Source organism: Lates calcarifer, linkage group LG17 (genome assembly GCF_001640805.2).
Source record: "Lates calcarifer isolate ASB-BC8 linkage group LG17, TLL_Latcal_v3, whole genome shotgun sequence".
Lineage (NCBI taxonomy): Eukaryota > Metazoa > Chordata > Actinopteri > Centropomidae > Lates > Lates calcarifer.
The window spans coordinates 5,749,342-5,769,044 of NC_066849.1; the positions used below are offsets into that span (position 1 = coordinate 5,749,342).

At 40.8% G+C, this 19,703-nt stretch overlaps 1 protein-coding gene across 3 annotated transcripts; it reads left to right on the forward strand.

The window, feature by feature from the left end:
- The first annotated feature begins 2,207 nt into the window (after window positions 1–2,207).
- Window positions 2,208–19,242, forward strand: cpeb2 (cytoplasmic polyadenylation element binding protein 2). Of its 3 annotated transcripts, XM_018669992.2 has the most exons (11): window positions 2,209–3,704; window positions 5,322–5,591; window positions 8,458–8,548; window positions 10,821–10,871; window positions 12,030–12,053; window positions 13,788–13,961; window positions 14,081–14,170; window positions 14,344–14,462; window positions 14,567–14,681; window positions 14,975–15,156; window positions 15,439–19,242. In XM_018669992.2, exons 1-11 carry the CDS (start codon window positions 2,754–2,756, stop codon window positions 15,664–15,666), a joined length of 2,295 nt encoding a protein of 764 aa, XP_018525508.1. In that variant the 5' UTR covers window positions 2,209–2,753; the 3' UTR covers window positions 15,667–19,242. The 3 variants fall into 3 exon arrangements, with proteins under 3 accessions (XP_018525510.1, XP_018525508.1, XP_018525514.1); XM_018669994.2 differs by lacking the exon at window positions 10,821–10,871 and having other exon boundaries at window positions 2,208–3,704; XM_018669998.2 differs by lacking the exons at window positions 10,821–10,871; window positions 12,030–12,053.
- The last annotated feature ends 461 nt before the right edge of the window (window positions 19,243–19,703 follow it).

Here is a 19,703-nt window from a genome sequence, read left to right on the forward strand (position 1 = left end):
CTAAACAGAGGGAGCTTTACAAACACAGTGAAATATGATATTGCTTAGTGGTGCCAGGTGCATCCTAATAACCAACAGTAGCAACGTAACCAGTAACCTGGTTAAATTATTTCTTCCACTCATTTTACTGTGATCAGATCATAAGTTCATACATGATCATATTCATGATATTTTATTTCTGTTCCCCATTTGCACTATATGCTCCAGAGTGCAGAGAATGCAGCTAAATCCAGAGATGAATACAAACAGCAGAACCATGCTCGGGTTAGTCTTTGGGATTGTTGTGTCACATTCTCTATGTGATAGGGCAGCTGGGAGTCAGAGAGAATGGACCCCCACCACCACCCCACCTTCTCTCTCCCTTTAACACAACCCCCACCTCCACCCCACCCACCCCAGCTGACCCCCTCCCCCAGCCCATCATCATCAGACACCAGCAGCTGGCAGCCTGCCCCATTTAACTCCCTCCAGCACTTACTGGGCCTGGCTAATCAGTGGTGCTCAGCACCAACCGTGGCCACCACACCTGCCCCCTCACTGGTGGGACTGTCCCATCTGGGACCTTATGATGGGGAATTTGTGGTGGGTGTCTTCTTACTTCCCAAAACAGCTCAAGGTGCTTTCAAAAGGGAAAAGAAAATCAAGACGTCAGTGATTGGAGTCGAATCCTGTCATTGATGAGATTCCTGTTGTGTTAAACTGTGGGAATGTGAGGTTGGAATCACCTCAACTTTAGTACATTCAGGAAATACTTTGTAGCTCTAATGAATAACCATATAATGATGATAATGATAACGTACGTGATCTGAAGCCTTCCTGTGTACACACTCCCAGCAGTCATAACAACAAACTTTTTCACATTTAGTCTAAAAATATTCTCTGAGTTTTAGGCGAGGCTATGAAACTACCATTCCTTTTGTAACCAGGTGCTTTTGATTAAAAAAGCATTGTATATGTGACAATGCAGGGCGGAAAGCTGTGTGTAGTTTGTGCTGAGATAAGCCATCATCATTAGCAGGGACCAGATGGTAGGTTGATCATGCACATTGCTTTGCTACTCTGGTATCTGTCTTCCTCATTAGAAACCACATTCACACACAGAGTGCAATGATTTATTCAGTTAAAGACTTTATAAATAGAACTGAACCTTGTCTGTTTATCTCATACAACAAATAAGTCCTTATGTACACACAAATATACTGGCCTAACACTATAATTATCTATAACTGCAGCTTTAACCAGGCCTTTTTGTTAGAAAAAACAAAGAAACTGAAACTGAAGTGGTTCTCATTTGCATCTCCCCAATTCCCAGCTGATGCTTGTTTTGTATGTTGATGTGAATAAAAGAAATCTGCTATCATGTGCTGAGAGAAGAGTTAGCCTAAACCCCTCTAATGTTTTCCTCTTAAGTCCTCAAACACAAATGAACAGTCACATGATGGCACACACAGGACTCTCACATGCAGTCACCCACGCTTGAATATAATTTGCCAGTAGCCATATAGTGCCGGTGGTGGCCATTTATGAAGCAGATCATATGGGAGGGTTGCTTGTCAGCTTTGAGTTCGGAACAGGCGATGAAGATCCATCTCCCTTGACAGGCGCTGACATAGAAAACTATATTTAGCTGCTGGCGTCCGTGCGTAAAGTGACGCTGGCGCAGACGCACGCACAATCGTTGTGTACTGAATACTGATGAGCACAGGCCGAAACAAACTGTACCACAATATGTAGCCCAGTAATGCTTAAGTGTTTTTTGAGGAGACAGACAGAGCCCCACAAAAGGCAGGATTATCCTCATAATGTGACACCAAGTTCCGAAATTTCATTCATTCTGATGTTGAAGGACTATGTCCCTGAGTTTAGATCGATCTAGATTCTGTTGATTGAGGAAATTAGTTTTTAAGTCTCTGTAATTTAGCTTGTCAATATGCAGCTTTATTTCATTTAAATAAAATTAATATGACAGTCTGCATAATAACCTTTAGGATAGTATTGCCCACGTGATACCACAACACACAGCTGCTATAGGGTCCTCGAAAAACTCATTACTGAGAAACAGACTAACCACTATAGTCTCTGCAGGCATATTAATGACATTTTTTAATTAGGCTCACAGTGTAACTCACCCTACTATCAGCTACTTTCCGGGGCCTGATGGTGAGGGTGTAGGCCTACTGCACTTTATGAATAATGAAACAATGACGTAAACAATGCGGTCCTCTCTGCAGCTCGAGCCCGAGGCTCGAGGCGGGCGCACCGAGGCGTGATGCGGTCGTGACGTAGATTCAGTCGGGGATCTTTAATCCTCTGCCGCAGCAGCACAGCCGGTAACCAGAGGAGGGGGTAGCACGGTCGGACAGGAATGGACCGCACAGGCTAGGCTAGCCTACTACAAGGCCGAAATAGCTCGGTCTTTAGATAGATGATAATATCACCGAGTAAAACAGAGGTTACGACTAGAACGAGTCGACTATTTGCATAGGCCAGACCCCCTCCTCCCTGTCTCTGCCTTTAGCCTACAGCCTATTTACAGACATTTTTCTATTAAAAAGACCTCATTTGGTTAAAATATATTTTCAGACGCATTTATTTGCTTCATTTAAAAGCCGAAGTTGGTTTCTTTTAGCCGACAGACGAACACTACGACTCGTCCTGCCGGTTTCCTGCGGCCAGTTTTGCTCCCCGGTTCGCCCTTCAACAACGTCGCCGCGTCCTCGCTGTTCCTGTCAGCTGCTGCGCATCAGCAAAACATGCAGGATGAGCCTGTGGGGGTGACAACCACGCAATTACCCCCGTCAACCGAGGAAAAGGACAGCAACAGCAGAACGGTCAGTAAATCTGGGAAACAGCCGAACCAAACAGACGACAGCGACAGCCAGCTGAGCTCATTCACACCGGATTATAACCATCTAAACCAGCAGATAGCTTTCCACGATTTCGATCGAGATCACTTCTGCCCGACTCAATCTATCTGTGACCTTCAGCACAGCCGAAAAATACATCAGCAGTTAAGTCAGCACACTGAGTTTAGCCCCACAGAGTCGTCCCCACCCCCGGGACATTTCTGTCACCTGCCGCAGAGGCAGCCCTTCTCCAAGCCCGAGCCCGGCGCCGCTGACCCCTGCGGCTCTCCAGTAGAAGAGGCTGAAGCCGATGCTGCGTCGCCATCGCCCACTTCCGTAAATCCAAACAAGATCCAAATGGACTCCCCCATCACCCACCATATAAATAACGGCAATGGCAGCAGCAGCACCGGCAACATGTTGTCCGGAGGTCTCGGCGCCGCTTTCCCGAACCTCCCCGCCCAGGAGATGCAGAGCGCCAGCGGGGGCTCGTCTTCACCCTCCCTCCCCGGGTTCGGCACCCCTTGGTCCGTTCAGACCAGCTCCTCGCCCCCACCCGCACCCAACTCCATCAACCCCATCCACGCGAACGCCATTAACCAGATGCCCAGCACAGACTCTGACAACAGCTTCTACCCAGGTATCCCCTCCTCCATCAACCCGGCCTTCTTCCAGAGTTTTTCGCCGGTGTCGGCTAATCCGTGCGCCGGGATTAACGTGCAGGGCTTCAGCGGTCCTTTCTCGCCCCAGATAAACGTCCCTCAGCAGCCGCAGAGCCGCAGGTCCCCGGTCAGTCCCCAGATGCATCCCCAGCAGGGCGCCTTCCTACAGCAGAGGAACAACTACAACCAACATCAGGTGAGCTGTTACAGGGCAGAAATCACATCAAGGTGACACAGGGTGTTAGGCAGCTCTCTTATATCATCTATCCCTCCCTTTGTTGATCACAAATAGGCCTCAATCCCACAACAAAACTCGATTCTTTTTAGCCTATTTGAATCAAGATCCTAGATCCCAGTATTTTTTTTAGTGAAGACCACCACATCTAAGGATGTCCTCAGGTTAGGGAGCATCTTGTGACACCACAGAGATAAAACATGGCCCCAAAAGTTGTGTGTGTGTACATTATGCATCTCTAGTCTTTGAGGGATAAATAGCCTTTTTTTTTCCTTCTTCGTAATGCATTTGTCATGTTGTCCGTAAGAGCTGAAGTCACTACTCTTGAGGCAAAGGGAGGGAGGGGTGAACAGGGGAACAAGAGAGCATCACTGAATCTAGCTGTTGTTCTCTCCTGGAAGCTGGCAGTGGGATGCAGTCACATGGCACTGGACCATCCCTGTCTTGTGGTTCACTCAGTAGGAATACAAAGACTCACAGGGTTTGGTGTCCTAAATGGGTGCTTATTTGGGTCAAATAAAGACATCTAGTATCTCAGTGTTGTGTGCAGTGGCAGACAGTTAAGGGACCCTGAAGAAAGACCAGCAGCAGTAAGCAAACTTACACGAAGGCTCAGATTATGCAGTAGTCTTGGAGCGTATGTGTTAGTAGCCTGCGGCTTCAGGTTTCTCATGTGATTTGCACATTGGGCGTGTGTGTGTGTGCAAGCCTGTGTGACTTGGTGTGCATAAAGTGCATCTGTGGTGTTGCTGTTTCACTGACCTTTAACCCTTTACTTTGATTACAAGTGCCATGTAAATATATTTTCATGAAACCTCAAAAGACAGCCAGCCCCTAGTCCCATGGTCATACACACATTTAAAGGGCCAACACATAAAAAGGGGAAAAATTAATGGAAATATAACATGGTGCAGAAAAAATATTTTATGTTATTGTGTTGTTTCTTTAATAGATTTTTTTCAATGGTTCTTTTGTACAAGAGTAGAACAGCTAGTTTTTATGTATTAATATCCTCTAGGGTTCTAAACCAACATCTCTAGGAGTTCCTGTTTTCTTTAACAGCATTCGCTCAATCTTGTTTTTTAGATACTAAAAACTATTTTCTAAGCACTCCAAATGTTATCTGTTTTTCCACACAGCTGTTAGCAGTGGATCAGAAGTGAAAAGGACCCTAGGTTACCATACGTATCAAGTGTGTGAGAGACAGAATGGTGATTGTGCTCTGTGTAAGATTTTCACATGAAAGCACGCAAGATTAAGCATGATGCGATTCAATGTATGATTAAGAGTGGACACAAGGTCCAGGTAGAGGGAGAGAGAGAGTGTGTGTGTGTAACTTACACTGGCAGTGTCGCAGCGCACGGGATACTTAGTATTAGTCTTAAAGCCCTAAATCTTCTTATCTGCCCACCCGTTACAGGAGCAGATCAGGCTGGGCTGTGGCTGACAGGGAGAAAAGGAAGGATAGAGAGAAAGGACAGGATGAAATGGAAATATTGATACTAAAAAAATGTACACGCTCTTTCTAACCCTCTGTTTCTCCACCCCCTCCATGTTCTCTCATTGATGTGTGTGTAGCCTCTGGTGAAGCAGTCTCCCTGGGGCAGCCACCAGGGGAACGGCTGGGGCTCCACAGGGATGTCCTGGGGCCGGGACCACCGCAGAGGCAGCGGCATGGGCGTACCTGGTTCGGTCAGTCACGTCTCACCCCTGAAGAAGCCCTTCTCGAGCAACGTCATTGCTCCTCCCAAGTTCCCACGTTCTGGGGGATCACTGGGGCCTAAGTCCTGGATAGAGGAAAACATGTTTCGCACAGACAGCAACAGCAACACCTTGTTGCCCCTGCAGGTATGTTTTTTGGGTCGATCCTGCATTGGCTGGTGTCGGTGGTTTTGCTTGGATGATTAGTTTGGTGTGTGTTTGTCTCTGAGTGGTAGGAACTAAAGGAACTGGTAACAGAGGCAAACCCAAGATTAGACAAAGGAAATGATGAAGTGTGTGTGTTGGTATGTGTGTGTGAGTGAGAGAGTGAGTTTCAGTCAAGATCTCTTGATGAAACAGAAACCGAGGGAGAATTATTTTTGTCAATAGAGAAACTCAGAGCAAAGGCTTCTTTAGACATACACAGCAGTGAGTAGATGTAAATCACACAGCACTGTTAGCATGTCAATCAGATGGGAAGCGTTTGAACTGATTTGCTTTGCAGGTTTAAAGGTGTAACAAAGTGGGGGCTGGGCAGAATTCGTTTACAGGATACTAACATCTTGTAGGTGAGATCTACTTCATGTACCAAGGCTGCTAAAGCTCTTTGTGTGTGCAGCTTAAGGAATTAGTGTCATATTATGCATTGTCATATTGCTGCATTGGGTCTATATGGTCACCATTGGGCCATGTTTTGATTATCTCTCACTGATTCTTTTTGTTTTCTCCTGCACCGCCAACAGCAAAATCCCCATTAGTTCTCCAAATGAAATTAATCATTTTTCTTGGACCAGAAAATACTAACACATGGTCAACTGTATTGATTTAAATTACATCTGACTTGTGACCATGGCTGACATCCACTTATACACTAGTACTGACTATGATTATTTGGGCAAGGAGAAGTATTTTACTACTGCTATAGTCATCTAGTGTGGATTGCTTTAATTTATAATGCTGCGTTATTTCCCGAAAGCCCACAGTTACATTGTTCAGAGTAAATTTCTCAGTAGTTTATTATTTCAGATGCTTCTTTTGTTATTTTTAATAATTCTGAAAGTATTAATTCTCATGTAAAGCAGTTAAGTCAGTCAGTCACAGTCTGGGGAGCCTGTATGTCTTAAATTGTGCTGAACAGCATATCTCTCTGTAAACAGATATTGTACCACAGAGTACAGTTTATAATGCAGTGTGTCTCTTATGAACCTCTACACACATTTAATACGTAGTAAAATCCAGGAAACTGCAACCTTAGCTTATCAGTAATTTAACTGTGTATGCTGGCATAGTGTCTGCTTGTAATAGATACTGGAATAATAGCACATTTTAAATACTTGTAATAGAAAAGATATTCTTTACTATGACTCACTCAAACTTAAGTAATGATATCACCTCAATAATGGTGTCACCAAGTGGTTTTACTGTTGCTATGAGCTCAAATTATTAGTAGTATCAATGCCAAGAAGTACAACGCTTCCTATTCCAGGAAACAGGCCTGACTCCATGGATTGTTAATTTCCATAAACAGTGTCGGACCCAGGATTTTTCAGATTCCAAGTCTTTTCCTTCCTTCCTTTCTGTTTAATGCTTTGCAGTCAGTTACATGCTGTATCTCTGCTGTGTCATGTTTTTAACATCACACAGAGGAGGACTGAGGAAGAGGGGAGAGAGTCAGTTTTACTTTCAGTGAGAGTACTGTGCCCTCAGTAATGTCTTAAAATTAAAAAAGCTATCAAAAACAATCCCCTATCACTAATGCACATGGTCACCCTAAAACGTTATATTCTTTAAGTAGGAGAGGTGGATAAACTAGCAACCAACTTGGTTGGTTTAAAAGTACAGTTTGCCAAAATTACTACAAAAATGTATTTCCACAGCTACCTTCAGTAGTATATGTAGTTTTGGATTTGTTTGCCCTGTTTTTAAGCTGTTGATTTACATTTTAAAAAGTTGCTTTTTTTCTATTGACAGTCTCCGCAGTACTCTGGACAATTCACAGACTTCTCAGTTTTCATTGGAAGAACTTTCTACCAAAGAAATTGTCCCTGCTGACAGGGTTGACAGTGTTTACCAAGAATAAAAGGCACACTGTTACTGAAGAGAGATCCTGCTGCTGATAACCACAAATTAAATTCCGTTCACCTCCGTTGTATTGGTGTGATGGCATAAATATCAGATTTCCAAACCTAGAATAATTAAACTAAAACGATCCACACAGCTAGATACTATTAGAGGTAAATGAAAAAATAAATCCTCTTGTAATTTTGTTAAAGTGACAATTTAAAAGTGGTAATTCTATACCACTGATTAGCAGTAAATGTGAAGTTGGTTTCAATGACTATCATCCTTTTTAATGTAAATCAATGATCCCATCATCAAACTAGAAAAAAACAAAACAGTTATTGCAGTCATGGAGTACTGTAGATGTTCACCATCACATTAAAAATAATTGTGATAATAACACAGACACAGCTACAACCCTTCACTATCAAAGTGTACTGAGTTGGCCTTTACCCTGCTATTATGTTGGGTTTGGTAAGGTAGGCTTGGTGCTCTGTGGTATGTTAGTCATCAGAATATAACCGTATGAGTCTGTCATAGTTGTTTGTTGAGGGTAACAATCTCACTGGAAGAGCTGATGAGCTCATAAGCTCCATCTCAGCTCCCCGGTTAAATGCCACTCCTGGTTTTGGTTTCCCTTCTGTCTCCATCTGCCTCTGGGAACAAGTCCAGATATCTTGGGGAATCCGTCATATAGACTGCTCACAAACATACCTTCAGACTCCTAAAGTGGATAAATATGGAAAGAATGTTAATCCAAGCGTGAGCTTCTCACACTCTTAAATCCCTTACATGTTACGTCTCATGCCCACACCTCTGACGCTTTTGTTATTCATAAGACCAATCACAAAAGTGTGTGTGGAATTAGACATGCAGCGTGACGTGTGTTTGTTTTGTCAGTTCCGACACCTGATGATATAAAATCTCATATATAACACCTGTGTTTTTACAGGACCGCTCCAGAATGTACGACAGTCTGAACATGCACTCCCTGGAGAGCTCTCTGATTGACATCATGCGAGCTGAGCAGGATCCAATGAAAGGTAAGATTCCCTTTCCCTTTCTATCTTTCGTGTGGGGGGGTCAGAGGGAGGTGATCATGTTCAGATACGCAACGCAACGTCGTGCAGAATGACTCGGTGCAGGGATGTGAATCGGCCCATTTGCTCCCAGAGTTGTGTTGCTTTTCCACGCACTGGCTTATTTTCTCCCTGCTGAGAGCTTAATACTTCTGCCACCAGCTGCACATTTACATGACCTTCCAGCTCTGATCCTGTTGCTACTTAACCTGGGCAGCACACAGAGCAGAGTTAGGAGTGGAGGAGGGAGAGGAGAGGCTTCTCTTTGCTGTGAATATTTGTAATTAGTCACGGATGTTTTCTGACAGATCATGCATTAGCATATTACACATGACATGGATGTTTTAATGAAAAGATGTATAAATAGTCCTTGGTTTCTTCTGAATTATTCCGCTTGGCCTCATGGCAGTAGCAAGCAGAGAATGTACTGTAGTATGACACTGGCCTGGCCTCCTGGGCTCAGCTGCAGGACATCAGAGGAGCAGTGTCAAATAACTGCACCACTCTCACCCTCCTCTTCCAGTGACGGCTGCTTGTAGCTCATTTACAGCCTCGCAGGCCAGCTACACTCGCTCTTTAAAATATAACCCAGAAGTAACAACACTGGTAAAACCAAACCATGCATATGGTCGATATTTCTGTAGTTGTGTATGTGTAGAAACACCATCATTCTTGAGCAAGCTTGGTTATCTGTAGTTCTCATTAAGACCCTGCTAAAATCAGGACTTGTCCTGTGCCCTCCATTCCTGGGCGAGTTTCTTGTTTTTCCTGCCGGAGCAGATGGAGAGGACATGGGCCAGTGTGCACAGCAGAGAGAGGGGGATCTAGACTAATTTTAGATGTGATCACACTTTCACACACTGTGTATGACAGCCAAGAGAGCAGACGAGAGGGAACGAGGGCTTGCAAGGATGGGCTCTACCATTTATAGCATTGCCACGGCTAACACAACAGTGTATTCTGGTTAGCTGCTCTAATAGACCATATTTATATATATATATATATATATATATATATATATAATATAAAATAACATTTTTATTATATATATATAAATAGAAATGTAATGCAATGGCAATGAAAAAAAATAGCATTCAGCCAATGAAGGTTGTTTGCTTCTGTTTTTAACATTTAAAGTCACAATGTAGAAATGGAAAAGTTCTGACTTTGGTGCCACCTAGTGGTAGACAACAACACACACCACTACTCTGGTCATGGGGATGAAGGGCACTATACCAGTTTTCCCTGGTTTTGTCTCTAATTTAAGAGATTTAAAACCCTACACAGGGGGGCTTTAACATTATAAAGAGATCACATGAACAAATGCAGTCCAACTAAAATATGATTTAAGTGAGCATTTTCATCACCGACTAATCTGCAGATTGCTCACTATTTATCATTCAGTCCATAAAATGTCAGAAAAAAGGGAAAAATATTTCATCATAATTCCCTGGAGCCCAAGATGACATAATCATATTGGTTGTTCTGTTGGGTACAAAACACAAAGATATTATTTAGAAAACTAAAAAAGTAGAAAATAATCCCATTAAAGAGGCTTGAGCAAATAGATTTTTTGCTCAAAATTGCCTTAAATGTTAAGTCAGTTATCCAGTTTGTAGCAAGTTATTTTTCTGTTAATCAACTAATTGATTAATTGATAATTTGTTACCACCATAATTGAAATAGAAATGTTTAAACAGAATATTGCCACCTTGTGATATTTTACTGATAACCTGAATTAACTTAACCTTTACATCATAAACATGTAGTTCCTTACAACTGGCAGCCCTGGCTTCAGTCAGTAACAAGATCACATCATGTTGCTGGTGGAGAGGTCACCGTCTTTTAGGGCCACGTTCTTAAAGCTGAAAAGGAAATGATTTGTTTTGTTCCCATCTTAGTTTTGATGAAAACAAAGTCTCTGAGATTTTTTATTCTGCTAAGCTTCCTCTGTTTTCTCGCATTATGAACTCTTTGGGGTTAAGAGGAGCTGTTGTTTCTCCCTCTGTTGACCTGTGTAGACATGTGACAGGGCTGTTTCGAACACATTCACAAGCAGGTGCTGTAGTTGCATGTGTGTGTGTTTTGTGTGTGTTTTCGCTCCCATGTACTCACACATTGGCCTTGCCCTGTCCTCTCCATCTGCTCTGTGTCTCATCCCTATTTGTGTGTGTGTGTGTGTGTGTGTGTGTGTGTGTGTGTGTGTGCGCGTGTGTGTGTCTGTTTCTCATGTCAGGCCGTGTGGGATGCCCTAACCCCGGGGCTGACGGCCTACTCATGTTCAATGGTAATTATCTCTTAGCACCATCTCCCTCTGTGTCTCCAGGTCTCATGATGCTTTCACTGTTACTCTATAGCCTCATTAGACACACTCACGAGACCCACAGTGGTACAATAGGGTCACACTAGGTGGTAGATCTGGTGTAGAGATGAGAATATCAGTATTTGTTCATCTATTTTTGTAACAAATCCATATGGCAATTTGCAAACTTATTGCATTTCCTTTCTCATGAGTTTTCTTAATTTGAACCCAAGTTCTGTCACAGTAGCGGAATGTGATGGTGCTCACATGATGACGAGTGTTTCCATTGTTATACTAAGTCACATGGGGACTTTGAATGCACCACAAACGTACTTTGTTACATCCCTTCATTAAGATGTAAATTTTCAGTGCCACTTAGAATAATTGTCGCCTTGCAGACTTCTTTTTAGCCTCACATGTGGACACACGTCATGTTGGTGTCAAAAATAAAATCTTGTTTTATAACAGTCTCGACAGGACACGAATCTGGGTCAGACAGCATTTGCAAATAATTACGAGCATGTTTTTTCATTATTTCTGGTGTTTGCTGTTATCCTCCTGAGACTCGGGCATCATCAATTCATTTTTTTTCTGTTAGAGACTGTTTTTGTTGCTGTGATGAGCCTGACAGAGGACATCCAGTACATGTAACACATATGGAGTTTATTTTTCTAGTTCCCCAAATGGTTCCCCTCATATATGGGCAGGTTTACAGACATTAGAGAATACGTTTTCAGAACAGTGAATTTTTTTTTCTTTTCAGAACAGTGAAATTTTTTTTCATCAAGGACATGTCACTGTATTTGCCAACAATACAGACATCAAGAATTTCTACATGTTTATTTATTTCATGTTTATTACCACACACTACTCCATGTCTTGATATCCTCAAGTATATATGCTGTTTTTCTTTTCTTTTCTTTTCTTGTCTTTGATGTAACATAGAAAAATCTTGTTTTGGAGAATGTAGGTCAGTTAAGTGTATTTTTCTGACTGACAGCTTATTTGACACTGACTAAATTATGTCTTAAATTATCAAATGGCTCATAAGACAATGCTTTAAGATTTAAGTTTAAGTTGCAAATACCCTTTGAGAAATGTCTGCACAGCTGAAACTTGCACTCTGTACTTTCCCACATGCAGCCAGGAGCTATGGGAGACGCCGAGGTAAACTCAGCTTTCTACAACATATCTTTTTCCTTGTGGCTCATTCTCTTGTGGCATGCTTTATTGCTCGAATGGATACCAAACTGCTGAGGCCTCCAGTCTGGAGTCAAACTTCAAACATTTTAAATTCAGGAACACATCTTTTTTTGCAGTGTTGTTGTACAACCATTAGTTTAAATTTTGCCCAGTAAATTATTATTGGCTATCAAAAAATACTGTAAGTATACAGACATGCATGATTTCAAGGGCTTCAGGTTTGGTCACGTTTATCTGAAGCACTGTGGCAGTTGTGCTTCAGGTCTATGCAACTCCAAAGTGTTAAATATTAAATGAATAAAAATACATTATGGACTAAATAATCATATGAATAAATTGTGTAAAATATGTAAATAAACCAAGTTTTTGTGAAAATATTGAATAAATTGTTAATGATATAACTTATAATGAAATGTAAATTCATCATTCATCTTCACAGTAGTAGTTTTAGTGGATATAATTTTTATTTCCTAAGAGACATTTTATTTCAGAGGTTTTTATTTAATACTAGCATTCTTCATAATGATGCTTGACAGTACACATATTTTCACATCCCCTTACCTTTCAACCAATCACATAACCTCTGCTTCTTTTAAGCTAGCAAGCTCAACAACTGCTTATATATTTATATATATTAACAGTTATCTTCTGTTAGCTAGAGCAACAACAGTGCTAATGCTGAATCAACCCATTAAAGGTGCTGCAGTAAAAAAAAAAAAAAAAAAAAAGTACACAGCCACACTATCTAAACCTCAGTAACTTTTAAGCCTTAGCATAACAAGGCAGCACATGCTACCTACATGCTACCTGACTACCTAGCTATGGCGGACAAAGCACAATGGTGGAAAAGGGCTGTGTACTAGGAAGTGATAATGGCGAAGGCAGGCACAGAATGAATAACTGAATTAACCAGCTAATGTTAGCTGCTGCCGTTAACACAGTCTCTTTACTGAAATGTGTAATAGCTTGCAACTGAAACTAGCTAGTTGAAAACACGTGAAGCTTGTGAAGTTCTAGGTTCTGTTTGTGTATTGCATTTATTTACAGCAGCAGCAGGTAGTTGATTCAGACTAACTCTGACATATGTCTCAAGCTAAAAGAGGCTACCTGTAGCTTTGGGAACTCCACATGTCATCAAAAGTGACATTATAAAATGTGACATTATTAAATAAATTGAAAACTGAGTTTTGAATATAGAATAAAAAACATCTAATATGTAATAAAAAATAATTTTGTTAGAACTCTTGAAAATAAGAATGATGAAATGATATTTCATAATAAGGAGTTCAGCTTCTTAAATTATTTCAGATGACCGTTATTAATATATTTAACACCATTTACTCATACAACATCTAATACTGAACACTTTGGGGCTCCATACTGCTCAGCAATGTTGTTAACAGCTTGGTTCCACACAACCTGCCTTTCCACGCCTGCTTTATTTACCACACTGCTCAGAGTGGAGCACACATAATTGCGTGTCTTGATCTTAGATCTGTAAAAACCAGATTGTATAATCCTCCCTTTAAGCTGGTGGATTTATCCATGTCATAACAGAGATATAAAATTCCATAAAGGAGAGGCAGGTACTGTAATTAGACTGGGTTTAAATACATGTTTGTGAGTGTTTCTGCTTGTGAGTGTTTAATAAAGTACATGACATTTGCAGTAGCCTCATTTGCTTCTATTCTCCACCAGGCCGCTCCTCCCTTTTCCCTATTGATGACAATCTCCTCGACGATGGCCATGGCAACCAGGGTGTCCCAGGAGTCCTTGGCTCCCCCAGCTGTTACCCCCACCAGAACGGGGAGCGCATTGAGCGTTTCTCCCGTAAGGTGTTTGTCGGAGGTTTGCCCCCTGACATTGATGAAGGTGAGACATAAAACAGGCTCCTGTGACTTCTTTATACTGCAGGTATTGGTCCTTCTGCTCTATCAACCATCTTTCTTTCTCTTCACCTGTCTATTGTTCTGTTTTCCGCTTTCGCTCAGATGAAATAACCTCAAGCTTCCGCCGCTTTGGTCACCTGGTGGTGGACTGGCCTCACAAAGCAGAGAGCAAATCCTACTTTCCACCGAAAGGTATTGGCAAAGGCAACTATCTCCCATATTAAACATTAATTTATGGCTGGTGAAGAGTATTTACATTTACATTAAGCTTAGGTGATGTGAGGCTATGATACATCGTTTAAATACTGATAAACCAAGGTAAGAACATATGTTACATGTTTAATGCCCACACTTGTGTTTCCTAGGATATGCATTCCTGCTGTTCCAGGAGGAGAGCTCAGTGCAGGCTCTGATTGAAGCCTGCATGGAGGAGGATGGGAAGCTCTACCTGTGCGTCTCCAGTCCCACCATTAAGGACAAACCTGTGAGTTCAACAGCACCAGCTCACACTCAAAAGGCCAAAGTGCTGTCACTGAAAATTTTCCAGAATAATCAGAAATCTGATTTTATGTTTGACTTTGCCTTCAGGTGCAAATTCGACCTTGGAACCTGAGCGACAGTGATTTTGTGATGGATGGATCTCAGCCCCTCGATCCCCGCAAGACCATCTTTGTGGGAGGTGTCCCTCGTCCTCTGAGAGCAAGTAATTACACGCCGCTTTATTATTCTACGACAGTTTCATCTCTGTTTCTGTTTAGGAAGCATTGTAGATTCAGAGTCATGCTGCCCTGGAACATATTGCAGTAAATGATCAGCTGTATGTTTAAAGTGCGGGAGCATCTGAGAATAGAAATCCCATCTGCAATCACAGTGTGACAGCTTCTCCCCCACCCTGTCTCACATCCTGTTGTGTAACTTCCTCATATCCTCTCACATCTTTTCTTCATCCTTTCACTCATCTAATTCTACTGTTGTTCTTTCGTTCACTCTGAAAAGTTGAGCTGGCCATGATTATGGATCGTCTCTACGGTGGAGTCTGTTATGCAGGAATTGACACTGATCCGGAGCTCAAATACCCTAAGGGTGCGGGGCGAGTGGCCTTCTCCAATCAGCAGAGTTACATCGCTGCTATTAGTGCAAGATTCGTCCAACTGCAGCATGGCGACATTGACAAGCGGGTACAGCCTCTCCTTCAATTCCCAAATTCCCACTTTTCAGAAAGTGTATGTGGCTCAGTTATTAATAGGGTGTGTCATTCACTTAGTTAGTGAGTGCATGTGTGTGTGTGTGTGTGCTATCAGTATCACACAGATAAACAGCAGCTTATTACTATGGTGATCAAAAGCTTATTAAGGCTTCCTGAATCAACTTCCTTCCCATCTCTGCTCCTGTAAGTCATTAATATATAAATGTGTTTATTTTCACACTTTCCATGTCTTCTCTAAAATGTGTGCATGCAGGTGGAGGTGAAGCCCTACGTCCTGGATGATCAGCTGTGTGATGAGTGTCAGGGTGCACGCTGTGGAGGGAAATTCGCTCCCTTCTTCTGTGCTAATGTCACCTGTCTGCAGTACTACTGTGAGTTCTGCTGGGCCAATATCCACTCCCGCGCCGGACGAGAGTTTCACAAGCCCCTGGTCAAGGAGGGAGCCGACCGCCCCCGCCAGATTCACTTCCGCTGGAACTAGAGATGCGACCGCAGCCATGGTGACACAGTCAGAGGGAAGGGAAATGAAACACTGGCTAACAGGAAAAAGAGCATCGCTCTGCCTCTCCTGCTCTCCTAAGCTATCAGTATAATCGAGTACGTAACACTATACAGTATATACTATATATATATATCTATATATCTTTTGTAGCAGCCAAACACCACAAGCCTCAGTTTTTCACCAAAACCCCCCTCACATCTCAGGCTCTGACAACTCTACAACTCTTTTGTGGTACTTTCATCTTTTCTAAGAGGAGATTTAAAAAGAGATTGATTTTTGTAGGTTTTTTTATCATTATTATTTTTGTATGTGAGATTTAAAGTAGATACGGGAATGTTTTTGCATGGGGGCAGCTTGTCTGTCTGTCTGTCTGCTGCTAGCCACCCCACAGTGCGTGTAGTGCACACTTCTTTCTGGGAAAACCTCGATTCTCTAACGTTGACGCCTGCCCCAGGTCATTAACCAAAGGTAGCAAAATGATAGGAAGCTTAAAATTGACACATTTCTGCCGCAAAACAAACGGTTGTTTTTTAACGTTGCCATGGGCTCTTTCTTCTTGTTAGAGAGTTTATTAAAAAACAAAAAAGATTTCTGTGCTCATACTGACCCATAGAGTGATACCTCAAAACACAAAAATCTGGTTTCTTTGACTGTATTCAACATTTATACTTAACAAGCTATTTAGAAGCTTTGCTGCTATATATACATATATATGAATAGATGTGTAGGTATTATATTTAATGCCATTTATAAACCAGGATCATGTAAAATGAAATGCAGTATGCACTCAACCACTAATGGCCCCCATTGCCAGGGAAAGAGTTAAAGTGCATGTTATGACAATAGGCTTAGTTTCACAACTAGCATGCAGGATAGATGTGAGGAAAAAAAACACAGAGAAAAAAAAACAAAAAACAAACCACTGAAATCATAATTAAAGGCGAGACATAAAATTCTATAGTCAGTAGCATGACCATCTATTACAGATGCCTACGAGGGAAAAAATTCAGACAAAGCTAAATAACTAAAAAAAACATATTTAAACTTGCATGCATTGATGTTTATCTGTTGTTTGATCCGTTTACATACTTAACTACAAAAAGTGATATTGGTTCTACTGTAGACTTAGTGGACGCCATCATTTTGTGCCGTGGTGGCTTGTATGGCAAAAAAAAAAAAAAAAAAAACCTGTCGAGAAGCAGAGTGGTGTTCAGTGGTTTGTGTTTGTGTGTCGTCCCTGTGCTGTGTGACTGTGTTGTTAGTGTAGACTGAGGCTCTAGTTTAGTTTCCAACAAACAACATAAAGGAGAATTAAAACATCACAATGACTCTGCCTTCACCCTTCCTATCCTGTATCTTTGTATGGTTCCAAAGGTTAATCTGATATGGCATTGTTCAAGGCAAACCAAATGCAAAGCAAAAGACTTGGTCAGCTTGGAGGATTTAACTGGGAGAAGTGGGCCTAAGCTGAAGGTCTTTAGAACATGTTCACTTCACTGAAAACCACTTATTTTGTAATGGCTAGTTGAACCAGTCATGCTCTATGGCTGCAGTTCCATCAAACTCCAGGCCCAGTTACTGCAAGATGAAGTATCTACCACATCTCCTGACCAGGCTTTTACAATGAGGATGATGACACTTGGTCTCTTGGCGTGCTAAAGATGAAACTCTCTTCTCTGTGTTTGTATTGTTTGTCTGTTTTGATTTTACCTTCGTGACCCGTGAAACACTCTTAAAAACTCTTTAGGGACAATCTTTCTGTGAGGACGGTGGCCCGGCCGTCTGTTCGGTACTGTACAAGTGTGTTGCTCTCGTGTGTCGTCGTGGTTTTTTTTTTGTGTGTGTTCCATGCCCTGGTGTGTGCTCCTCAGTATCGGTGTTCAGGCATCAAGTGTGTACTGTTACAAACCTTTATGAAACTGATTACTTATAGTTGAGTCATATAAATTAATTTGTGTCAACTACTTACCCATCACTGGCCCTTCAGTATGTTTTTTATAATATATATTATGCACTACTTTTCTATATATCCCCCCTGATTTTTCTTCTTATTCACCCCCTGAAGTGATTTCAGTGCAGATGTGGATTCTCTGAAAACTCCACCTATTTATAATTCTACAGATGATTTATTAAATTTTTATTTTTTCATAATTACTTATTTAAAATGTAGCGTGAAGCAGTGGTCTTAAGTTATCTATGTTCTGTATGAGTAGAGCAGGAATCCAATATTTTCTAATATATTAAACTAATGTAGTCTGGATGTTGTGAGGAGCAGGAGTCAGGATGGCATCGCAGGCCGTGACGCGATGGAGATGAGAGTCAAAGAACGAGTGAGCTCCCATCGTCCCCCGTGGCTTTAGTTCTCATGGTGTCCAATGCGAACATGTTTGAATATTGTCACCTGTAACACTTGACTCGTGCTGTTCTTGTGAGGTTCTATTTTCTATGTTGAACACTGTTACTTCGTTCTGTATGTGTCTTTGTTTTTGTAAAAATCATATTTATTTCACTATTTTTGTAGACAAAAAAACCTATTTGATTTTGATTGTATTTTTCTATTTAAATAGGACTATTATACAATTTATTTCCCCCCAGTGCTAATTATGTCCAAAAGTTCTGTTTAAAGACAAAGAATCATGTCATTAGTAACAACATCAAAGGTTTTGATATACAGTTGATTCTTATTTTGATACACATGACACATTTAATTTGAAGGAAGGAAACATGAAGGTTTTATTATATTCTTGGAAGACACTTGAGATTCTCCCCTGTTGCATCGAGGCCCCAGCTGCCTGTCCTCGTAGATGCTCTGAAACTTGAATATAACACATTTTGAAAGGCTGACTAACCTCGAATCTGTGTTGTGATGTGCAATACTGTTTCTAATGTTTGTATAAAAGTTAAGAACTACAGTGTAAACCTTTTTAATGCAGATTTATTTTTTTCATTGCATATTTTGCAGATTTCTGATCCACAGTGTCATTTTTTACTGTCAGAAAAAAAGAAACCCCGTTTTTTCATTGCAACTATTTTTAAATCCAGATATCTTTGTACTGATGTAAATGATTGTAGTTATTTTGGATAGTGTTTTGCTAACAAAAGGAGAGACTTTTTCATGCATATTTCTATTTCATTTCATCTTGTTTTATCCCACGTTTTTATTTCATTTAATAATAGCAGAATTCTTGGAATAATTTTTCATATTTAAATGTCATTGGTATTATTTTGTATTTTTATGTGGAAATACACTATATATAATTTTAAGATGCTAATTGCTAAGATATTATTTTGAGTTTAATTATTTTTAAAGCTAAATATTTGTAATTTTATTGTTAAATTGACTAATTTCTAAATCAGAGTTTGTGTATAGATTCACAAAAAAGTGGTTTATGAGGTGTTTGGATTGTAATTATTACTGAATGGTTCTTTGATATGCAAAATGAATATCATGTTTATTTTTATTTTTGTTGGTTTTGTATTTAAATGGGGTGTTGATTACAATCTTTGTTTTTTTCTTTCACTTCCTGAATAAAGACCCATTCTGTTTGGACACAACATGGCTGCATATGTTTTCTCTTTTTCTCTTCCTCATGTGCTGAGAACTATGCAGTATACATTCACTGCATGGTGAATAAGCTTTATATAATCTTACTGATCCTGATGAATTATTTGTAGCATGTGCAGTGTTGCTGCATGTGTTCTGAAGAAAAACAAAGGGGTGTGCTCTACTAAAATATCAATTTTAACATGAAGAACATTATAATCCACTGTTTTATATCAGTCATCACAAACGTAGTATTATGAACACATGCCAAAAAAAAAGCACCAGATAAAATTTGATATCTACTCAAGGGATTTCCCCAATATGCAAAAAAAGTTCTGCTTAGATTTTTGAGCACTTGACTGAGCAAATCAGGTGGAATGTACCTAATGACATTTATTATTATTGTACTTCCATTTCTATTTTCCATTTCCATTTTCTGTTACTTTATACTTCATCACTCCACTACATTTCA

What these genes read in the sequence shown, in the direction of transcription:
- cpeb2 (XM_018669992.2), top strand. Translation starts at nt 2,754, where the DNA reads ATGCAGGATGAGCCTGTGGGGGTGACAACCACGCAATTACCCCCGTCA. An exon ending in ACAACTACAACCAACATCAG is followed by an intron (nt 3,705 to 5,321) that starts GTGAGCTGTTAC and finishes ATGTGTGTGTAG; the next exon opens with CCTCTGGTGAAGCAGTCTCC. An exon ending in ACACCTTGTTGCCCCTGCAG is followed by an intron (nt 5,592 to 8,457) that starts GTATGTTTTTTG and finishes GTGTTTTTACAG; the next exon opens with GACCGCTCCAGAATGTACGA.